Here is a 21,118-nt window from a genome sequence, read left to right as displayed (position 1 = left end):
GCCTGCCAGCTATTTGACAGAAACTACACCACTGGCTCTCCTAGATCACCAGCTTGCCAACTAGAGATTTTGGGGGACTTGCCAACCTCCATAATCATGTAAGTCAAATCCTTACTATAAATGAATAAATATATATGTTAATAGATACAGATACACACGCATATCTTATTAGTCCTATTCTATTTCTGTTTCTCTGAAAAACAGTGATTAATACAGGCAGGACACGTGGATACCAGATATCCCCAAACTGACAAATGTCCACTACATTAAAACTTTCCATCATTTTGAACATATTCTTATCCTTCTCAATTATAGACATCATTGAAGAGCTATGAATAGATTAGGATTTACCATTTAAGTATCTTTAAAGATCTCAATTTTTATCTCAAGCTTATTATTTGTTTCCTTTCAAATTTCTAGTTTGTAATTTTTAATAAAATATATGAAAATGCCACAGTTTGTAAAACGGATTTAAACAGAAAACTCAAAATTGTTTCAAAAGGAAATAAGCTTAAAGAAAGCAATAAGTAGTCTTATACCCAACTTGAAGATGCTTTTGACAAGTGAACAAGTATCAATGCATGTGTTCATTGCATTATCAATGCAAATATCAATGTAATAAAAACAAATTTTGTCATGAAACAAAAATCAAGAGTACTGGATAAGGCAACTAATGCTTTGATCTTAGAATTCAAGAATTTTAACTTGTAAACATTAAGTATATATGGTATAACCTTTACATTTAAAATAATTTTTGACATTTTTGTTTTTATGTCTCCTCTTTCAGTGTTTTCTATAACAAAATATAAATATCAGGTAGAGATGAATCTATTACTAAAACATAAAATTTTGTTTCAATATACTACCTTATAAGAATAATAAAAAAAAAAATCTCTGAACTTTTAGCAAAAACTCTGTGAGAAAAAAAAGGCTCTTGTTTACTATTATGGTCAAACACTACTTCCTAAGGTCCACTTGACTTCTCATTTCAGGACATCTGGCTCTAGGTGAGTGATCACACCATCGTGGTTATCTGTGTCATTAAGATCTTTTTTGTATAGTTTTTCTGTGTATTCTTGCCCCCTCTTAATATCTTCTGCTTAAGTTAGGTCCATACCATTTCTGTCCTGTATCATGCCCATTTTTAAATGAAATGTTTCCTTGGAATCTCTGATTTTCTTAAAGAGATCTCTAGTTTTTCCCATTCCACAGTTTTCCTCTATTTCTCTGCACTGATCACTGAGATTAGGCTTTCTTATCTCTCCTTTCTATTCTTCGGAACTCTGCATTCAAATGGGTATATCTTTCCTTTTCTCCTTTGCCTTTTGCTTCTCTTTTCTCAGATATTTGTAAGGCCTCTTCAGACAACCATTTTGCTTTTTTGCATTTTTCTTGGGGATGGTCTTGATCACTGCCTCCTGTACAATGTCATGAACCTCCATCCATAGTGCTTCAGGTACTCTATCAGACCTAATCGCTGAATCCATTTGTCACTTCCACTGTATAATTGTAAGGGATTTGATTTAGGTAAAACCTGAATGGTGTAGTGATTTTCCCTACTTTCTTCAATTTCAGTCTGAATTTGGCAATAAGGAGTTCATTATCTGAGCCACAACAGCTCCTGGTCTTATTTTGCTGACTGTATAGAGTGTCTCCATCTTTGGCTGCAAAGAATATACTCAATCTGATTTCAGTACTGACCATCTGGTGATGTCCATGTGTAGAGTCTTCTCTTGTGTTGTTGGAAGAGGGTGCTTGCTATGACCAGTTCGTCTTCTTGTTAAAACTCTGTTAGCCTTTGCACTGCCTCATTCTGTACTCCAAGGCCAAACTTGCCTGTTACACAAGGTATCTCTTGACTTCCTACTTTTGCATTCCAGTCCCCTATACTGAAAAGAACATCTTATTTGGGTATTAGTTCTAGAAGGTCTTGTAGGTCTTCATAGAACCTTTCAACTTCAGCTTTTTCAGCATTACTGGTTGGGGCATAGACTTGGTGTGATATTGAATGGTTTGCCTTGGAAATGAACAGAGATCATTCAGTCGTTTTTGAGATTGCATCCAAGTACTGCATTTTGGACTCTTTTGTCGACTATGAGGGTATTACTACATTTCTTCTAAGGGATTCTTGCCCACAGTGGTAGCTATAATGGTCACCTGAGTTAAATTCACCCATTTCAGTCCATTTTAGTTCGCTGATTCCTAAAATGTCAATGCTCACTCTTGTCTTCTCTGTGTGACCACTTCCAATTTGCCTTGATTCATGGACCTAACATTCCAGGTTTCTATGCAATATTGCTCTTTACAGCATCAAACTTTACTTCCATCACCAGTCACATCCACAACTGGGTGTTGTTTTTGCTTTGGTTCCGTCTCATCATTCTTTCTGGAGTTATTTCTCCACTGATCTACAGTAGCATATTGGGCACCTACTGACCTGGGGAGTTCACCTTTCAGTGTCCTGTCATTTTGCCTTTTCATACTGTTCATGGGGTTCTCAAGGCAAGAATACTGAAGTGGTTTGCCATTCCCTTCTCCAGTGGACCACATTTTGTCAGACACCTCCACCATGACCCATCCATCTTGGGTGACCCTACACAGAATGGCTCATAGTTTCATTGAGTTAGATAAGGCTGTGGTCCATGTAATCAGTTTGGTTAGTTTTCTGTGATTGAGGTTTTCAGTCTGTCTGCCCTCTGATGGAGAAGGATAAGAGGCTTATGGAAGCTTCCTGATGGGAGAGAGTGACTGAGGAGGAAACTGGGTCTTGTTTTGATGGGTGAGGCCATGCTCAATAAATCTTTAATCCAATTTTCTCTTGATGGCCAGGGCTGTGTTTCCTCCCTGTTGTTTGACTTGAGGCCAAACTATGGTGGAGGTAATGAAGATAATGGCGACTTCCTTCAAAAGGTCCCACCCGCTGCACTGCCGCATTCCATGCCCTGGACGCTGCGGCAGGCCACCATTGACCCACGCCTCCGCGGAAGCCTCCTAGACATTCCCAGAGAAGTCTGGGTCAGTCTCTTGTCAGGTCACTGCTCCTTTCTCCTGGGTCCTAGTGCGCACCAGGTTCTTTGTGCCCTCCAAGAGTCTGTTTCCCCAGTCCTGTGTAAGTTCAGGCAGCTCTGTGGTGGGGTTAATGGTGACCTCCTCCAAGCGGGCTTATGCCATACCTGGGTCTGCTGCACCCTGAGCCCCTGGCCCTGTGGCAGGCCACTGCTGACCCGTACCTTTGCAGGAGACGCTCAGACACAGTTCTGGCTCAGTCTCTGTCGGGTCTCTGGGTCCTGGTGCGCACACGGTTTGTTTGAGCCCTGAGCGTCTCTGGCGGGTAAGGGGTTTGATTTTAAATGCCATTTCACCCCTCCTACCATCTTGCTGGGGCTTCTCCTTTGCCCGTGGACGTGGGTATCTTTTTCTGGTGGGATCCAACATTCTCCAGTTGATGGTTGTTCAGCAGCAAATTGTAGTTTTGGAGTTCTCGCAGGAGAAGATGAGCGTGTGTCCTTCTACTCCGCCATCTTACACCACAAATTCACTACTAATTCAAAATATGTAAATAAGAATTTTTAAAAGTACATAATGATATTATCATTTCAAGAATTCCTGGGAATTCTGATTCTTCTTTCCCAGACCCTAGAAATATTAATTTGGAAACCCTATAATAATGGTGAAACCCAGAAATGGTGAAAGCCAGAAGGCAGACAGTACACCGGAGACCAGATAGACAGGTCCATCACGGCTCCTAGCCACCTCACAGAGCAGTACCTGAGGAGATGACGGGCTGCCAGCAGGTGGCAGCAGTGAGCACAAGCGCTCAGTTCTGAAACCCGACAAGGCTAGAGAACTTGATGGAACCAAATTCAGAAGCCTCTTAGATTTTTAGTCTTAAACTATTAAGATATTTAACCTGTCAAATGCCTTAATTAACCTATTATGATTATCTTTTCACTTGCTTTTGACTGTAAAACCAAAAAAAAAAGTATAATGGTCTCTTGTTTTCAAAGTAGGAAGCATGCCTTAGCTAGAACAGTAGCACATACCTGGCACTCAATAAATAGATGTTAAAAAAATTAAAGTGTGACATTAATTAACGAGAGGAACAGAGAATACTTTTATTTGGAACTGGCATTTTTTCCATAAGTCAAAATTTTGCAAAACTTTTTTCCTGTAAAGAAAATGTTGTAATTGAAAAATAGATTCTCTGCCATAATCCTAATAAACAAACTTTTATAAAATAACTGCACACCATTTTTATCTTTTTAAACTTCAACCAATTGGGGTGAGTGAAGAGTCAGCTTTAATAGGAAGTTCTCAATTTCTTCAGGGATATGGTAAAGATTATCTTAGCTGAAGTTAACAGGAGATGCAGATATATTGATTAGCTATAAGATAAGCAGGTCAAAGTAAATAGCCTTGTTTTCTCATCGTATTTACCTGCTCATCCTTACTACACCACTGCATATCTGGCTCCCCTGGTGGCTCAGATGGTAGGGAATCTCCCTGCAATGAAGGAGACCTGGGTTCAATACCTGGGTCAGGAAGATCCCCTGGAGAAGGGAATGGCTACCCACTCCAGTATTCTTGCCTGGAGAATCCCATGGACAGAGGAACCTGGCAGGCTACAGTCCTTGGGGTCGCAGAGAGTCAGACATAACTAAGTGATTTTCACTTTCACACTGCATATACTGTATATAAAAATGGGATCTGGTTATTCAAAAATCTTTTTTTTTTTTGTATGTAAATATATCGGAGTATTTGCCAAGATTAGAAGTGTATATCAAAGTCAAGGCCTGTGTTAGCACTGCTAGTCAACAACTAATTCTTGAATTTCGTTATGCTAAAGATACTAACAATTTAGCTAGCTTTTTTTTTTTTTTTAAGTTCTCTTGAACACTGTGAACTATGTCACAGTTGAATCCCAGGAATGTCACTTCAATAAGATGCACTCAATTCCAATGTCTGCTATAATAATTCTTAGCACATATGGAGTTCCATGTGTCAGACCCTGCATGGAGCACTTCACAGATTTCAACTCAACAACCGCTTGCTAAGCCTCTTGAAGTACTATTATTCTCCTGGCTTTACTGGGGAGGACACAGGGGAGGAAACCAAGAAAAGAAACAACAAAGAAATCACATCTCCATTCAGGGCTTGATGTGTGGGCTGATGTAACAGAAGAGAGGTTCATGGAAACTCCAAAAGAAAGAGGGCAGATAAAGCTGGAAACCTATGAAAAGACTAGGTTCTAAGCCAAAGTGGCATCTTTGGATACTTCGGCCCACTAGGGATAACCATTGGTTTTCCTTTGCCAAAAGGAAAACATATTCCCTGTCTCACAGAATCCTGGGTTGGTTTTTTTTTTTTTTTTCCTTTTTTCTATTTTAAATTTAAATTTGAATTGTAAATTATAGGACTCTACAGAGTGGTTCCAAACTCTATATTGTTTTTGCTTCTTTACCTCTGCCTTGAGAATATATCATGATCTAAGAAAGTTAAATTGAATATATAAAATTAAAACCGTAAAATGTAAAATAAAAATTAGACTGCTAGGCTTTAAGATGAGTTTTAGGGGAGTTTGCTGTCTATTTTTATAGTTAGTGAAATAGTTCTTAACAAAATCAAGCCACATCGGCAAATTTAGCAGGAAGAGGTAACCTAAAATGTCACATGAAAATAGTTTCAGTTTTTGCATGAATTAATGATGACTACAGGTAAAACTTAAGTTAAAAAAAAGAAGTTTGAGCTCCCCCTTGTGGTAGTTGATGAGAGCTGAACTCAAATTTCCGGTTCCTGGTGAAGGAAAGTACAGATACGTCTTAATAAGCCAGGAGAGAAATTGCATTTTTTTCAAAGGAGAAAAAGACCTGAAAAACACTGACAAATGGTTTCAAAATGTGCAAAAGAGGACTCTTTATCTGAGGGACTTCTAATATAAGAATATCAGAGCGCATCCTTGGACAACATCCTGACAAGAGATGGAGTGTATGTGTGTATTAATTTGTGATAATAACTAATGCTTATTTTAGTACGTACATGCAAGTCCAGGTTTCCAGCTTATCTTTGACAAAGCAGAAGATCTGGGAGCCAGAGGTCTGCAACAGTTAGCAAGAACTGAGTATTCACCCTTCCTAAGTACAGGACAGAGCTCTTCATCTCACGACAGTCCCACTGAATAACTGCACTTATTCTGCTGCCCTCTTGACTGTTGCTGGCCTCTGGGTTTGAATCCCTGTTAAAGGAGGAAGCCGAAGGCCGAAAGGCTCCAATATAATTGAAAAAGCATAAACCACGGAATAAAAGACCCGTCTGCTTCCCAGCTTTGTCATATCCTGGCTGGATCACTTTGGCGGGGGAGGGGAAATGGCCCTATATATTTTAGCCTCCACGTTTTCATTACTTTCTATGCTCATCCAATCAGGCTGAGCTTTTATTTTCACTAAAATAGAGTAGTTTGTAGAGTAGGTATGGATTATACTCTACAATACTATTTTTAAAGTGATGTTTATTTCTCTAAAACGGGCAAATTATGGTCTTCTCGAACTATCTAAATTCATGGTAATTTAAACACTTTTTGTACCCCCCCCCCTTAATCCCCAAGGGATCTTAAGTAATGAAAAAATTGGAAGAATTTTTCTGTCCCTCTTTCATCAGTTATGTCTCAACTCCAGGCTCATCCTCTCAGACAAGCTTTCCTGGTTACCTTGCTAAAGCAACCCTCCCAGTCATTTACCTTATTTCACCCTGTTCTTAGGGCTTCCTAGGTGGCGCTACTGGGAGCGAACCCACCTGCCAATGCCGGAGACCTAAGAGACTCGGGTTTGATCCCTTGGTCAGGAAGCTCTCCTGGAGAAGAGAACGGCAACCCGTTCCAGCCTTCCTGCCTGGGAAACCCCATGGACAGAGGAGGCTAGTGAGCCAAAGTCCACAGGGTTGCAAAGAGTCGGAGGCGACTTAGAACAAACAAGCACCTTTTTCTTAGCCATTGTCAGCAGAAGCAGTTGCTGAAACCATGGGTAATGAGTAAATGAATAAATCCACTTCACCTACCTTCACCAATTAAGGTCGGTTGACGACCTACACATTCTTCAAGTGGCAGGTAACCTAAACAAGAAGTTGGCTTGTATTGTTTCCCAGAAACTGGCGGTTAGCTGTGTCTAGTCAGAGCTGAGCTGGTTAGGACTGGATAGGACCGCCCGGCGCCAGCGGGGCGCGTGCCTTTTGACCCCGGCGGGCAGGAAGGCTCCACCCCCTTCATGGAGAGACCCGTCGCCCAGTTACGCCTGCGCAGAATCGCGACTCCCGCCGCTCTCTCCTGTCACCCTGCCCCCGCTTCCCACCTCAGACCCCCTGCTTCTTTATTCTTTATTCTGTATCCTCTCAATATACCCTGAGCCCCCTGTCTTCCAGGAGGTGGATGTTCGCCCATCTGCCTGCTTGACTGCTGCTGCTGCTAAGTCGCTTCAGTCGTGTTCGACTCTGTGCGACTCCGAAGATGGCAGCCCACCAGGCTCCCCCGTCCCTGGGATTCTCCAGGCAAGATACTGGAGTGGGTTGCCATTTCCTTCTCCAATGCATGAAAGTGAAAAGTGAAAGTGAAGTCGCTCAGTCGTGTCCGACTCTTCACGACCCCATGGACTGCAGCCCACCAGGCTCCTCCGTCCATGGGGTTTTCCAGGCAAGAGTACTGGAGTGGGTTGCCATCGCCTTCTGCGCCTGCTTGGCTGCCTGGTGAATAAACCCTCTCATTGCTACAAACCTCGGTGTCTCCGTGTTTTGTCTTTCTTTGCATCAGGCAAACGAACCTTTGGGAGCCTTGTTCTTCTTTTCATTTACTCTTTCAGTTATTTGGTTCGTTCCTTTGTTTTTGTAATGATTTCTTGTGTGTTTCCTCCCTATGGAAAGAGATCTGCTATGTTCAGCGCTGTGTTCTAGAACCTATTCCAGTGCCTGATGCTAACTGCCCACGGATGCATCGGTGTCTTAGGAGGTAGTGTTTCCCAAGCTATACTGAAGACTGGTTGGTTGTACAGTCTCACGTGCTGTCTCCAAGGAGGTTAGAAGAGGAGGGACAAGTGAGCATGTCAGAAGTCCAGCTGATGTTCTCAAGGAAGGAAAAGAGACATCCCCTAGAACCAAGGAGACGAGCAGTCACCTTGCTGGGCAGTGCACAAGCAGGTGGGGATCACATCTCAGCAGTCAGTCTGAGCCTGAACCTGACACCAAGATTCCTCCTAGAGGGGCTTATTGGATTCACTTAAGAATACTCAGTATCGCTTGTGACTGACTTGAGTTGTTACATTTATTGTTCATAATTTTTTGGATCTGGTTCTAAACTTCAAGATGAGTCTTAGAATTAAATAACTTGGAAAAATGGGAAGAGAGCTAGTGTCTTCATCCCTAGGGCCAAATCTCTCTCTTAATATTTTGCAGTATATCACAAATCAGTGTGCATATCAACAACAGTAAGAGGCCAATCAAAAGCCATGTGACCAACATGCTTAAGGAAAATTAACCACAGATGCTTGTCATAAAGTGATAACTTAATTTTTTTGATGATAGGCTCAGGAAATGGTATGACTTAACATTCAACCTTCTCATTGACTCAGGAATATTACTCCTGTATCCCAAAAATCTCTATGATTCCCCATTTATACTCCACTGATTATGAAGCACTAGAAAAGATAGCTCAAAAATGACTATGTATGTTTGTCAGATCTTCCTTCACACCCCGGACAAGACACTGTAAGCTTGCTACCTTCCCTTTGACCTGAAATGTCATTGCTTTTAAGACACTTTGATTTTTAAAAGATTGTTATTGCTACTTAGCTGAAAAAATTTCCCTAGACTTTACCAGCCTTAGGTCCAAAGGAGGTATTTATTAACATTAAGGTCCTGGGTATTGTTGCGCCCACTATGGGGGAAATAAACATTAATATTCTGTAAAGGGACACCTGTTTGTTGAGCTATAGTCTACGAACTGCTCAGTGAGGCTCATTCACTGTGAAGCTTGCTCTGAACTCTTATTTTGCTCCTCCAGTTCTTCAAACCAGTGCCTGAGAAGTGCCTATCATGGACGTCTGCCTTGAGGACACCGGCATCTTTTCATGTGGACCATCTCCCCATGCTCCAAAGGCTGCCCCTTGATGATGGTGTCAGAGCAGTGACATGCTCGGGTCACTGTGAGCAGGATGTCTCTCTTCCCTTCTGTACATTATATGTGCTTTCCAACAACCAACAGAACGTCACATGTACCCTCAGAATCCTCCCTGCACCAAATGGCCCCATCTGATTGTCTGCAGACTCTGTCTCTGCTGGACTCTAATTGATTGCCATCTTCTCCCAGCTTCCTGAAAGGCAGCTTCCCTCCCCCCACCCAACCTCCAAATGCAAATCAACTACTCCAGATGAGTAGAGGCCACTAGCTCTGATCAGCTTATCAGAAACATCCTAGTAGTGCTAAAGCCCAGCTCTGTGTACAATTTAATTGAAACCTTCACTAAAATTTATTCTATAAACTCGGTTTTTAGAGCAGCACTGTCCAATAGAAATGGAACACAACCACAAGTGCCATCTCTGTGTCATTTAAAATTTAGTAGCCACATTAAAGAAAAAGAAATGAAAATAATTTTAGTAACTTTTTTTATTTAACCAAATACATGCAAAATAATCTCTCCAATAATCAAAATGAAAAAAATTATTAATGATATATTTTACATTAGTTTTTCATACATACCATCTTCAAAATCAGTGTGTATTCTATATGTACAGCACAATTTAGTTTCATGTTTCAAGTTCTCAATAGTCACATGTGGCTAGTGGTTACCATATTGGGTCTCTCAGCTGTGTAGCATAGGAAAGAATTTTGAAAATTTTGAAATATTTTGCAAATGAGACTACAAGGTTACATGAGTTCCAACAAGTCAGACAGCTAACCAGCAGCAGAGACATGGCTTGAACCCCGAGATCCTGATGCTCAATCATATGCATTTTTATTCATTTAGTGCTGCTTATCTTAAATTTGTTAAGCCACTCTGTTACTAAAACAGTTCTATCTAAAAAATAACTAAGAATGTGGCAAAATAATTTGGACCGTTGTTTTTGTTGGTCTATAAAAGATTTGGTTTCTCCAACTGAAAAAATCTTCCTTGCAATTGTTTTTTGATATCTCCTTGAAGTAAATCAATTAATATCTCATTTTTAAACTAGAACATGAATAAATTTTTCAAAAGAAAATATTTGACAAAAAAGGAGAATGAGAGGTAATATTTATTCAGCTTTTAACTAGGTGCTAAATGATGTGCTACATGCTAAACGGTGCTCAGTGATTTTCAGCTTCAGCTCATGTAATCCCTGCAGCAATTTGAGTGGAGACAATTATCTATTTAAAGATGAGATAATTTGAAGGCCAGTGAGGATAAGTAAGTAGCCTGAGTCAGAAAACCAATAATGACTACAAAAAAATTACATGACCATTGAGTGACACTCTTCAAAGCAAAACTTAAGCTTTGGCCCGGAATCCCGGGCCTGTACTCTTTCCCTCTACCTCCCAGCACCCACAATTATTTAGTTGTCTGTGGACTTGAAATACATGGAACCTTTTCTGTGACACAGATCCAAAGGCTGAGTGTTTCCACTGGTCTTATCTACTGTTTCCCTGGGGACAAACATTTCCCATGGAATCAATTCATTCCATGTTCCATTGAGATCAGTTGTAATTCCATCTCTTGATCCCTTTTGCACTGGGTTAATTTTCACCTGCTATTTGGTTATTCCATCATGTTCCACTACAAATGTATTTATTAATTCTGAAGTCAATCCCCTAAGCACCTTACCCTTCAGGCCTGTTAATCTACCATCTTTTTCAGGGTTATCCTCTCATCACTCATAACAACATAAAATGTCATAAAATGCCATCATGCATAAAATGTCTCTTAATTAATGTCATTCAATTTGACCTGCCTTCACACATAGAGTAATTTCTAAAAATTTATAATAAATCCACTTCCTCCATTTGTTTCCATTATCAAGTCATGTGGGAGATATTTGATCCCAAAAGAAAAAAAAAAGCACTTTAGGATTTTAAAATTTTTAAATACTCTCTGCTCTTGTTGACTCACAGTCCTCATGTATTCAGTCCATGTATATAAATCCTGAAATACTTGTTATGTCTATAGGGCATATAGACATATGCCCTCTAATTTATAAGGACATCTGCATTACGTACATGTGTATGTGCTCAGTTGCATCCAACTCTTTTGTGAGTCCATGGACTGTAGCCCGCCAGGCTCCTCTGTCCATGGAAGTTTACAGGCAAGAATACTAGAGTGGGTTGTCATTTCCTTCTTCAAGGGATCTTCTCAACCCAGGGATCAAACCCATGTCTCTTGTGTCTCCTGCATTGGCAGGCAGATTCTTTACCACTGTGCCACCTGCATTACAGATTGCTAATTCCATGCCTGGATTACTTGACAGAGCAAGTAAGCGGGTATTTAGAAAACCAACAATGCAGAATTTTTTTTTTTCCAGAAAGAAGCATCTTCTAAATGACTTTTGGGAGTCAGAAAGCATGACTTCGGCATGCTTGAAAGTTTAGAGTTTTAAGAGTAATTTTTTTTTAATTTAAAATTAGATATTAGGGATAACCATTAAAATTTCATTTTTCCATTCATAAAAATAATATGACCTTCACAAATTCTCTTTTTAACAGTGCTCTCAATTTTTTCCCAGAGTTTAGATGTACAGTAAAGCAGAAAAAAGGCATCCGAAATGGTTACCAATAATTAACTGGCAAATTGGTGCCTGTGCTGTCCTATATGAAGCATTAAATGATCTCTTAATTACTCTTTACAGTTCATCCTCATCACTCCCTTAGTATAATGTGTTGGCTGGGGTGGAAAATTTTTGTTTACAAATGAAAGCTAACACATAAGATGGACTGTAATAAAGGGTCTTATACTGTCTAGACCTTTCAAATCCACTTTTATCCACAGATAAGAGACTGCTCTTAATAGTGGCTTTGATGTTGAGAAAGTAATCAATGAACCTAATCAGTTATTTTCAGGCAATTTATGGAGAGTTACCATTTTAGAGTCTTACAAGGAGCATGGGTATCTCTAATCTACTTTCAAGATGCTATTTTCCCCTTAAAATTCATGGGGAAATCTTCAGAGGGTCAGTTGGGGATTTCAGAACTTAAATCACCTTCCGAATTTAAGCTGGATATATTTGAATGTCATGACCCACTTGACATGATTGATTACTAATCTGCTATGTTATGGAATATTCTATAACTTCATTTGGATTTAGGGAGTTTCTATTAGTTTATATATGATGCACAATGAATGATCCAGAAATTCTTAAATGTCCTGGAATAATTTTTGTGACATGGGAAAATGTTAAATAAGAAAATAGGATAAAAACTAAATACATCTTGTGATTCAAAATATTTTATCAAGTCTGTGTGTGTGCATGAATCTGAGAAAAAAATACACCAAATGTTAACAGAAGTTATTCTGGCTGCTGGAATTAAGAGTTCTTTTGCTTTTTACATTTTATTAAAATTTTCCAAATTTGCTTTAATGAAAATGTGCCACTACTATAGGTTTTTAAATGACCAAGGATTTGTATGAAAACTTCTGGGTGTATATGAAGATGTGTGTTATATAACATTTAAGTTCCCAGAAGAGGTCAAGTATCTCAGGTCCAGAGTTTCACAGACACATTGTTCCATTATTCATAATTACTAAGTCACCAGGACCCATTCTGATAAAGGCAGCTGTACCATCCAAGGCAATGCATGACAAGAGAACTTTGAGAAAAAGAAATTTTATATAGGAGCTTAAGAACTCTTGTCACCATCCCATAATGCTGTTTCCTTCTCTCACTAGTTGTAAAAACAGGTTTGGAAGTGGCATTCCCTCTTTCAGATGCTTGTCCATGTCATAAGATGGGAATATTGAATATTTTCAGCAGCTCTCTGGAGACTGAAAGAACTAAAATTTCTTTAAAATGTTTATTTAAATCAGGTAGATACTTAGGTCGGAGAAGGCAACGGCAACCCACTCCAGTACTCTCGCCTGGAAAATTCCATGGAGGAGCCTGGGAGGCTGCAGTCCATGGGGTCGCGAAGAGTCGGACACGACTGAGTGACTTGACTTCCACTTTTCACTTTCGTGCATTGGAGAAGGAAATGGCAACCCACTCCAGTGTTCTTGCCTGGAGAATCCCAGAGAAGGGGGAGCCTGGTGGGCTGCCGTCTATGGGGTCGCACAGAGTCGGACACGACTGGAGTGACTTGGCAGCAGCAGCGGCAGATACTTAGATACTATAAAAAACTAACTTAGTTTTTAATTTATAGAAAAACTGGAAGTTAGCATATGGTGTCCTAATGCTTCTACACCATGAGCACTTGTTTGGAAAATACATTGCCTTTAGAAGGGCTTCCCTTGTGACTCAGACGGTAAAGCGTCTGCCTACAAGGTGGGAGACCTGGGTTCGATCCCTGGGTCGGGAAGATCCCCTGGAGAAAGAAATGGTAACCCACTCCAGTAAACTTGCCTGGAAAATCCTATGGACCAAAGAGCCTGGTAGGCTACAGTCCATGGGGTCGCAAAGACTCGGACACGACTGAGTGACTAACACACTTAGAAGGTGAAGTCCTTGAAGGTGAAGCCCTTTGGGGACAGTTTGGCATCTTGCATCATCTTCCTTGTAAAGCAGATCAGGACAAGGGAGTTTCACCCGTTTGGTGACATGTGTAAATCAATAATGTAATCTTATTACTACACAGTACAAAAGTAATCCAAGTAGAAATAAGCACTAGCTTTATTTACTCATCTGCATTATAATCTAATGAGATAATAAATTCAGCCCGTCAACCGAATTCCATTTCGTACAGCATAGTAAAATTTTTCATACTGATCACAGAAGGTTCTTCTCACAATGCTACTGCTGTAAGTTAAATTGATTCAATTTAATTAACAAGCATTTATTCAGTGCCTAATGTGCACAGCACTATAAGAGGCATACAAAAATTAGCAGATACGATCCCTGCTCATAGGGAGTGTACAATCTGGATAGGAAAGATGATTCATGCATTTAATTTTTTTTTAATTACAAATTACAGAAAAATCAGTAGAATAACAAACTCTGCGTTAAAGACAGGTGAGTCCAAAGGGAGCCTATAAAGAGAGTTATATGATGATGGAGGCTAGTCAGGCAAATTTGACCAGAGGAAGTAATCTTGAATTTGGTTTGATGGAAGTGATGAGCACGTGGATTGGCAGAAGAACAGAGTGCTCACTCTATGGCCAGGAGGAAAAACTCAAAGAGAGAGTGATACAAAATTAGTAAATCAACTGTAGCGAATGGCAGGCAAATTGGCTTAGCTGGGGATGGGGTAGGGGTGATGGTGGAGACACTGAGTTAAGAGATATAATTGAAGTCATGAAACAAAGCTGGTTAAGTGCATTGACTGTTACTAGTCAAAATCAATTTAAATTTTAACAAAACAATAATGCTTAAACATAGGTATAAATCACTCCCCTATAATAGTATGTGTTTTCCTAACCTTAACAAAAAAGCAAAGAAAAAGTATAGAATTTTAGACTCCAAACTCAGGAGATATGGTCATTGGAGGTCATGATCAGACTGTGATGGAATAGTACTCACTTAATGTTGTCATTTTTCTTTTAACTCACAAAGTTCGATTTAAAGTAAAGTAAGACTCATATACCTCCTCAAGGTGTCAAGACCTTCAACCCAGTGTTGATCAGGCCCCTAATTCACTTGGGATTTTTCTTCTAAAAAGCCCATTTCTTCTCATACTGAATCCAGCATAAACAAAAAGGTTTGGGGTATGCATTTGTGGATGAACCATGGATGGGGAGATAGAATGAAAAGGGAAAACAAGATAATTTCAAAAAACTGAGTTAATGAATGATTACAATGAATACTTTATCAAGATATTTCTGAATTTAGAAGAAAAAAAGAGGGTGAAATATCCCCATTTCCAGACTAAGAAAACTAAGGCAGAATAAATGTATAAAATGAAAGTCCATATGAGCAAAATATTTTTAAATTAACCCAGCAAGTAAACTAGTGATCCATACTGGAGGATCACACACACTTTTAAACTCAATTCATTAAAGAAAATGTCAGGAGAGTGGTTCAGGGGAGAAAGTGGTGGTGGGGGAACAAATCCTTAATTTGGAATAAGGTAGAGACTCTTGTTTTTTTTAGTTAGGGCAAGTGATGCCTTGATTAATCAGCGAGACCTTGATAATCCATCAGGTTTAGAACATGGTAGCATCAACTCTTCATGCTTTGTCCTCTGGGCCTTCACGAGAGTCACTGACTTGGAAATGCATGATGAGGAACACTTCTCGGCCTCCAGAATATCCATGAAAATTACTGGCCACCAGCAGCTGCAGCTATTCAAATTAAATAAATAAATAAGAGAGAGAAAGAAACAGAGAAAGAAGATAAAGAAGAGATAAGCAAAAATTAGTTTCAGCGTGTGTAATGGTTCTGAATGAGATGGCTTAAAAATCTGTATCTTCCAAATGTACTCCATGTTGCCATAATACTTTTTGCTGAATATCTCTATATTTCTTATTTTCAAAATCTGCACAAATTCTAAAGACAAGAGAATAAAAGTTCTCTTTTGCTAACATTTATTCATTCATTACTGCTTATGTAATTAATATAGAAATGTATTCCTTTCAAATTTTTCCCAGTAAAAGAATTCCTCATTGTCCGGTAGATATTTAGTAGGTATTAATTGAGTGACTGATATATAAAGTCCTATATTAAGTCCTGAGGAAACAACTATAAATTAAATAGTCTCTGTCTTCACTAAGGTTATACACATTTTTAAACAAATTATGGGAAAATTTCAGAAAAACAGCATGCAATAACATCATATCACTATTTAAAAGAATAAAGAAATCAATATGCCTTAGCTAGAATTCAGGTCTTAGAAGTCAGAACATTTTATCAATTATACCTCAATAGAGCTAAAAAAAATTTTTTTTAATACAGTTAAGAAACAAGTACCAGAATGCAAAAAATAAAAAATAAAAAAGCACACAAAACATAAGACAAATATAATCCAAGGACATGGCATTAGAAGTTCTACATCTGCTTATGCTGCCATAAATGTTGGCCAACATAATAAGAATGTAGTATTGATAGACCCACAGAGAAATGGGGCTCAGTCGTGATTGCTTCTAAACTTGGGGTAAAATGTGACTGGAAGTATCACATACCACACTCCTGTTCATCTGTGTGAACTAATAAATTTATTTTCTACTTAAGCTAATTTGGGTTAAGGTTTTTTATTATTAACATTATTAATTATGGGGGAGAGAGAAGTCCTACTAATATAGTTTTAGAATTATGAATGAGGGAAGAGTTAGAAAAGATTTTCAAAAAATTCATCCCTTTTCCATGTATAAGGCAAAACATATCAGTAATTTTGGCAAATAGTTTAAAAATTAAGAAAGACAGCACTAAGTCGTATCTGACTCTTTGTGACCCCATGGACTGTAGCCTACCAGGGTCCTCTGTCCATGGGATTCTCCAGACAAGAATGGGTTGCCATTTCCTGCTCCAGAGTGTCTCCCTGACCCAGGAATCAAACCTAGGTCTCCAGCATTGCAGGCAGATTCTTTACCAACTGAGCTACACAGGAAATTAAAAATTAAAGAGGTTCAAAAGTAAAAGAGGTTAATGAATTAGAGAACGCGTTGGGAAATCAATAATGATGAGCCCAGAGGATCCTCTTAGTATCTTCCCAATGCGTCCATCTATGTATGCTGCTGCTGCTGCTAAGTCGCTTCAGTCGTGTCCGACCCTGTGCGACCCCATAGACGGCAGCCCACCAGGGTCCGCCGTCCCTGGGATTCTCCAGGCAAGAACACTGGAGTCGGTTGCCATTTCCTTCTCCACCATCTATGTATAAAAATGGTCAAAATGGGCAGGAGAGATTGTATATCTGTCTCTGCTATTTGTATAACTAGAGGGATGTTTTCTTCGTCTTCCATCAATTAGTAAAAGTCCTTTTCTATCACTAATGCTACTTTTATGTTCCTGAATTTTTGTCTTTTCTTTCTCCCACTGGAAAATAACTGAAGTCTCTGGATCTGAAGCCTGAAAGGGCTGAAAAGGTGGACTGTAAAGAGTATAAGATGACTTGCTGTGGCAATAATGCCTCTCTGCACAAAATGCCCCATTTTGAGAGGGGAAAAAAAAGGAAGAGCATACTATTTATAGGGGAAAAAGAATGCAAACATAACAGAGCTCAAACCTGCTCGTGCAGCTGCCATTTTCTTGTTTCGCATTTTGTTCTCCAAAGCTTGCTAGCAATAAAAAATAGTAAAGAAGGAGAACATGAGATTTCCTGGTGTTTTCTACAACTTGACATGAATGAAGACAAATATTTCTCTGAAATATATTGTATCCTACCTGTTTCATCTTCTTCTTTAGATCCAAATTTGCTGCCTTCTGGCCCTTTGCAGTGGCATTGAGGTAATAGATGGTCAAACTAAATTCAAAAAATAAAATAAAATGTATGGTATTTTTCAGTTCTTCAAGATCTGCTTAAATTGACATTAAGTAAATCATAGAATATTGGCCCTGGAGGGACTTTAAGATATTTTCTACTCCGAACCTCTATTATGTAGATAGAAGACTGAAGTACTAATAGGTGAAGAAGCATATTCAGAACTACACAGTGACTAGGATGGACCTGGAAAGTGGAACCTAAGGCTTCTCCTTCACAGCCAGGGCATTCTGTCTGATATACCTTACTGCTAATTTTAGCTGCTCATTGGAAATTCAGTAATATCATTTTATGCTATAATGGAAAACAGCATTTTAAATTGATACCAATGGCATCCAAGGGAAGAGGAAATCTCTTGAAGCTTAGGGAATGTGTAGAATACAAAGGAGACTGACTCTCCACTTTAAATTCTCTCCTTGGGCTTTTACAACTAAGACTATAATCCTCAGTCATAGTTAATTAACACGGCCTTTTTATCCATAGGATGTGTTGTTTGCCTTTCTTTCTCCTTCAAAAGAAAATGTCTCAGAAAAGAATAGTCTTTGCATATAAGTGACATTTACATTTCTCAAAAGAGCAAATTCCAGCCAAACATTTTTGCAAAAATAAACACATTCATCTTCACTTAAAGCAAAATAAACAAAGGGAAAAAATGCAGTTTTTTTTTTTAAAAAAGGTAACTGGCATTGCCCTTTATTGCAAATAACTGGGTACTGAATACATTGCCTCTACTCCAGCATGTCAGATCATAACCTTTATGAGCCATCTGCTGCTAGCAACATCGTTATTGATATTGTTTCTGCTGGGTTTATTTCTTATACAAGTGTTGGGAGTTTGAATGACATTATATACCTGAAAACATCTGGTGTAATATCTGGCATGAAGTAGGTGCTCAATAAATGTGTATGTGTATTACAAGAATTTTCTTAGAAAAGTGCCTGGATTTGGAGGGAGAACTCAAAGACCTCACAAATCATTTGCAGACTGTAATTCTTTATTCATTCATCACTTTTTCTGCCCTGAGAAGCACCTTCAGTGAGGAAGACTCATAGATCATTTTTTAGTCTCCAAAGGAATGAAGCTGCCTGCAGAGAATTAGCTTAAACTCAGTTACCCCAAAACCATTCAAGCTGATTGAATATGATTCACTGGGGAAATTCAAAATGCTTGTAAACATTCTCTAATTAAAGGTAATAAAAAGAAAAACAAATTGTATGGACACCATTAAGTGTTGAAGATGAGATCTCAGTATCTGGAATATCAAATCAACAATAAACTGAAATTCAGGTTTAAAATCAGAATGTCAGAACTAAAATCAACATTGTGGGACATCTATTTGATCTTAAATCCTGCCAGTTTCCATCTAGACAGTCTATATCAGGGGTTGTCAAACTATGGCCTCCAGGGCAAATCTGACTCCCAGCCTGTTATGTATGACCCATGAACTAAGATTGGTTTTTATATTTTAAAATAGTTATAGAAGTATTTAAATAATATCCTCAACTTTGCCTCTTGGATCACAAAGCCTGAAGTATCCACTATTAATATCTTGGCCCTTTAAGGAAAAGTGTGCTGACCACGGGTGTAGAACATCTCAGACAAGTGGCTTCCAACTCTTATGAGCATATTCACTCAGCCTAAACTGAGTGTTTGGTGCTAAATAAGTAGATGGGAATATGAGGTGGGGAATAAGAATACATGGGCTTGAATTTACTTATTAGCCATTTGATTTGGGGCACATCTTCCATGTGCTTTCAATAATATGATTAATGTGGCCAACTTCTTAAGGTTATTGTGGAAATTAAATGGGTTAATATATGAATCGTGCTTGGAACAAGGGTAGTGTTCATTCCTCTCCCATACCCCCAAGGCAGCTTATTAAATCTTTAATTAGTGGCATTAGAACAATGTTGCTCCTTTGCTTAGAAATAAATCTGTCTCTCACTAAGTTAAGAATATAGTCATAAAATCTGACATTAAGTTTTGTGTGTGTGTTTTAAAACAAGACCTCCTTTATACCACAAAAGCCACATGACACTTAATATGGTCTCCTTAGCTGCTGCATCATAAAAACTCGGAGAAGAAAAATCATTTCCAGGGCTATCTGGGGAAACATGCTGCCTCCAGCAGGTTATGTTCTAACACATCTGCACCAGAGATTCACTATCAGTTTCCTAATGCCGCCCCATGATCAAGGTTCTGTAATACATGATCTGTTTTACTGTATAATTATCCCTACAGGCTATTAGCTCTCCCTCAAAGAAGGTGTAAGAGGTGAGTGCTGAGTTTACTGTCAAAGCCTTCCTATCACTTTGCTGTATTCTCACCTAGGGAAAAACCAGTTCCTGCCTCTAAGTCCGTTTCTCAATTTATCAACTTGAAGATGACCCCTGTCATCATGGATGTAGCTTGTGACCACAACCGGTGCAGAGATGATCGCAACAACTTGGCCCAGAACCCAGTTTATTGACTTAAACCACTGGGAGTTTTCCCCTGAGATTTCCTAGTTTTACCTTTATTTAAACAAATCAGAGTGTCAGAGTGTCCACAAGAGTGGTTTCACTGACTAAAAGCGGTTCCAGACTTTTCATTTATGAGGGACTTGGGGTTTAAAAGGAAAGCCTGGGGCACTTTTTGTAGCTCTTCTATAGGAAGCATATTTTCTTTGCTTAGAATGTAAGTTTATCTGTGGTGGCCAAAAGTCAGAACCCAAAGAAAGTCATTTGGGAACAAATGCCCCCTCTCAAGTTGCCCATTGAATATCACCTCTGATTTTGAAAGGAAAGACTAAATGACCTTTCCAAGAGCCTTCTGGTCCTCTGATTCTATTACGGGCAGACACAGTTATTGATGGCCTTCTAGGAACAAGGACAGGGTAATTTTTAAGACCCTTTAAGCCTTCAGCCCTGAAATACAGCCTATAGGGCCCTCAAGGGGAATATTAACTCAGAGGCTCATCATTTCTATGTGTTTACAGCCATCTGCTTTATGGTAAAAGAGGTGGGGGGCAGGGGCGGGAGGGAAGCCTGATGTGATGATTAGATTTAGCATTTATGTTTCCCTTGCTTTAGCTGTTTACTGATAATTATTTTGGTTACTTGGGAACAAATCTTATAATCCTAGGCTGGCAAACACAGATGCAGATGGCTATGAATTACATGCAACAGGATGAGAATATGGCTCATGAATTTTAGCCTCTCACCACCGAGTAATCAGTGCTGAATTTGGTTAGGTTACAGCATAACCCCTGGGGAGAAAGAGTTGAAAACACTGAAACTTAAAAGGAGCAGGAAGAACATCGCACAAGCTCTTTCTCTGAGGAGGGAAAGCACATACGCCATGACCAAAACAACGGCAATAACCAGTCCAGGATTAGAGAGCTGTCTCAAGATCTTTGCCATCCAGCTTGGAAAATCATGCTCCAGCGTTTCTCCAATGACTTCAAACATCCTATTTTTGCCACTGGAAAAAGAGAGAGACATTTATTTTAAACAGATGTAAAAACCATTGTTACAACAAAAAAACGAGAAATTTTTCTCAAACACTGCCTGA

General features: G+C 39.1%; 1 protein-coding gene across 1 annotated transcript in view; it reads right to left on the bottom strand.

Annotated features, from left to right (window-relative positions):
* Positions 1-15,411: 15,411 nt before the first annotated feature.
* Positions 15,412-21,118, bottom strand: part of TMC1 (transmembrane channel like 1) — a 136,544-nt gene continuing 130,837 nt past the window's right edge. Inside the window, exons 17-20 of the mRNA XM_065907857.1 lie at positions 20,903-21,028; positions 17,470-17,548; positions 17,312-17,363; positions 15,412-15,434 (exon numbers count right to left, since the gene is read on the bottom strand). Coding sequence (XP_065763929.1) covers positions 15,412-15,434; positions 17,312-17,363; positions 17,470-17,548; positions 20,903-21,028 — 280 coding nt within the window. The remainder of the gene's footprint in view (positions 15,435-17,311; positions 17,364-17,469; positions 17,549-20,902; positions 21,029-21,118) is intronic.

Source organism: Muntiacus reevesi, chromosome 17 (assembly GCF_963930625.1).
Source record: "Muntiacus reevesi chromosome 17, mMunRee1.1, whole genome shotgun sequence".
NCBI lineage: Eukaryota > Metazoa > Chordata > Mammalia > Artiodactyla > Cervidae > Muntiacus > Muntiacus reevesi.
This window is presented reverse-complemented; position numbering and strand designations above follow the sequence as displayed.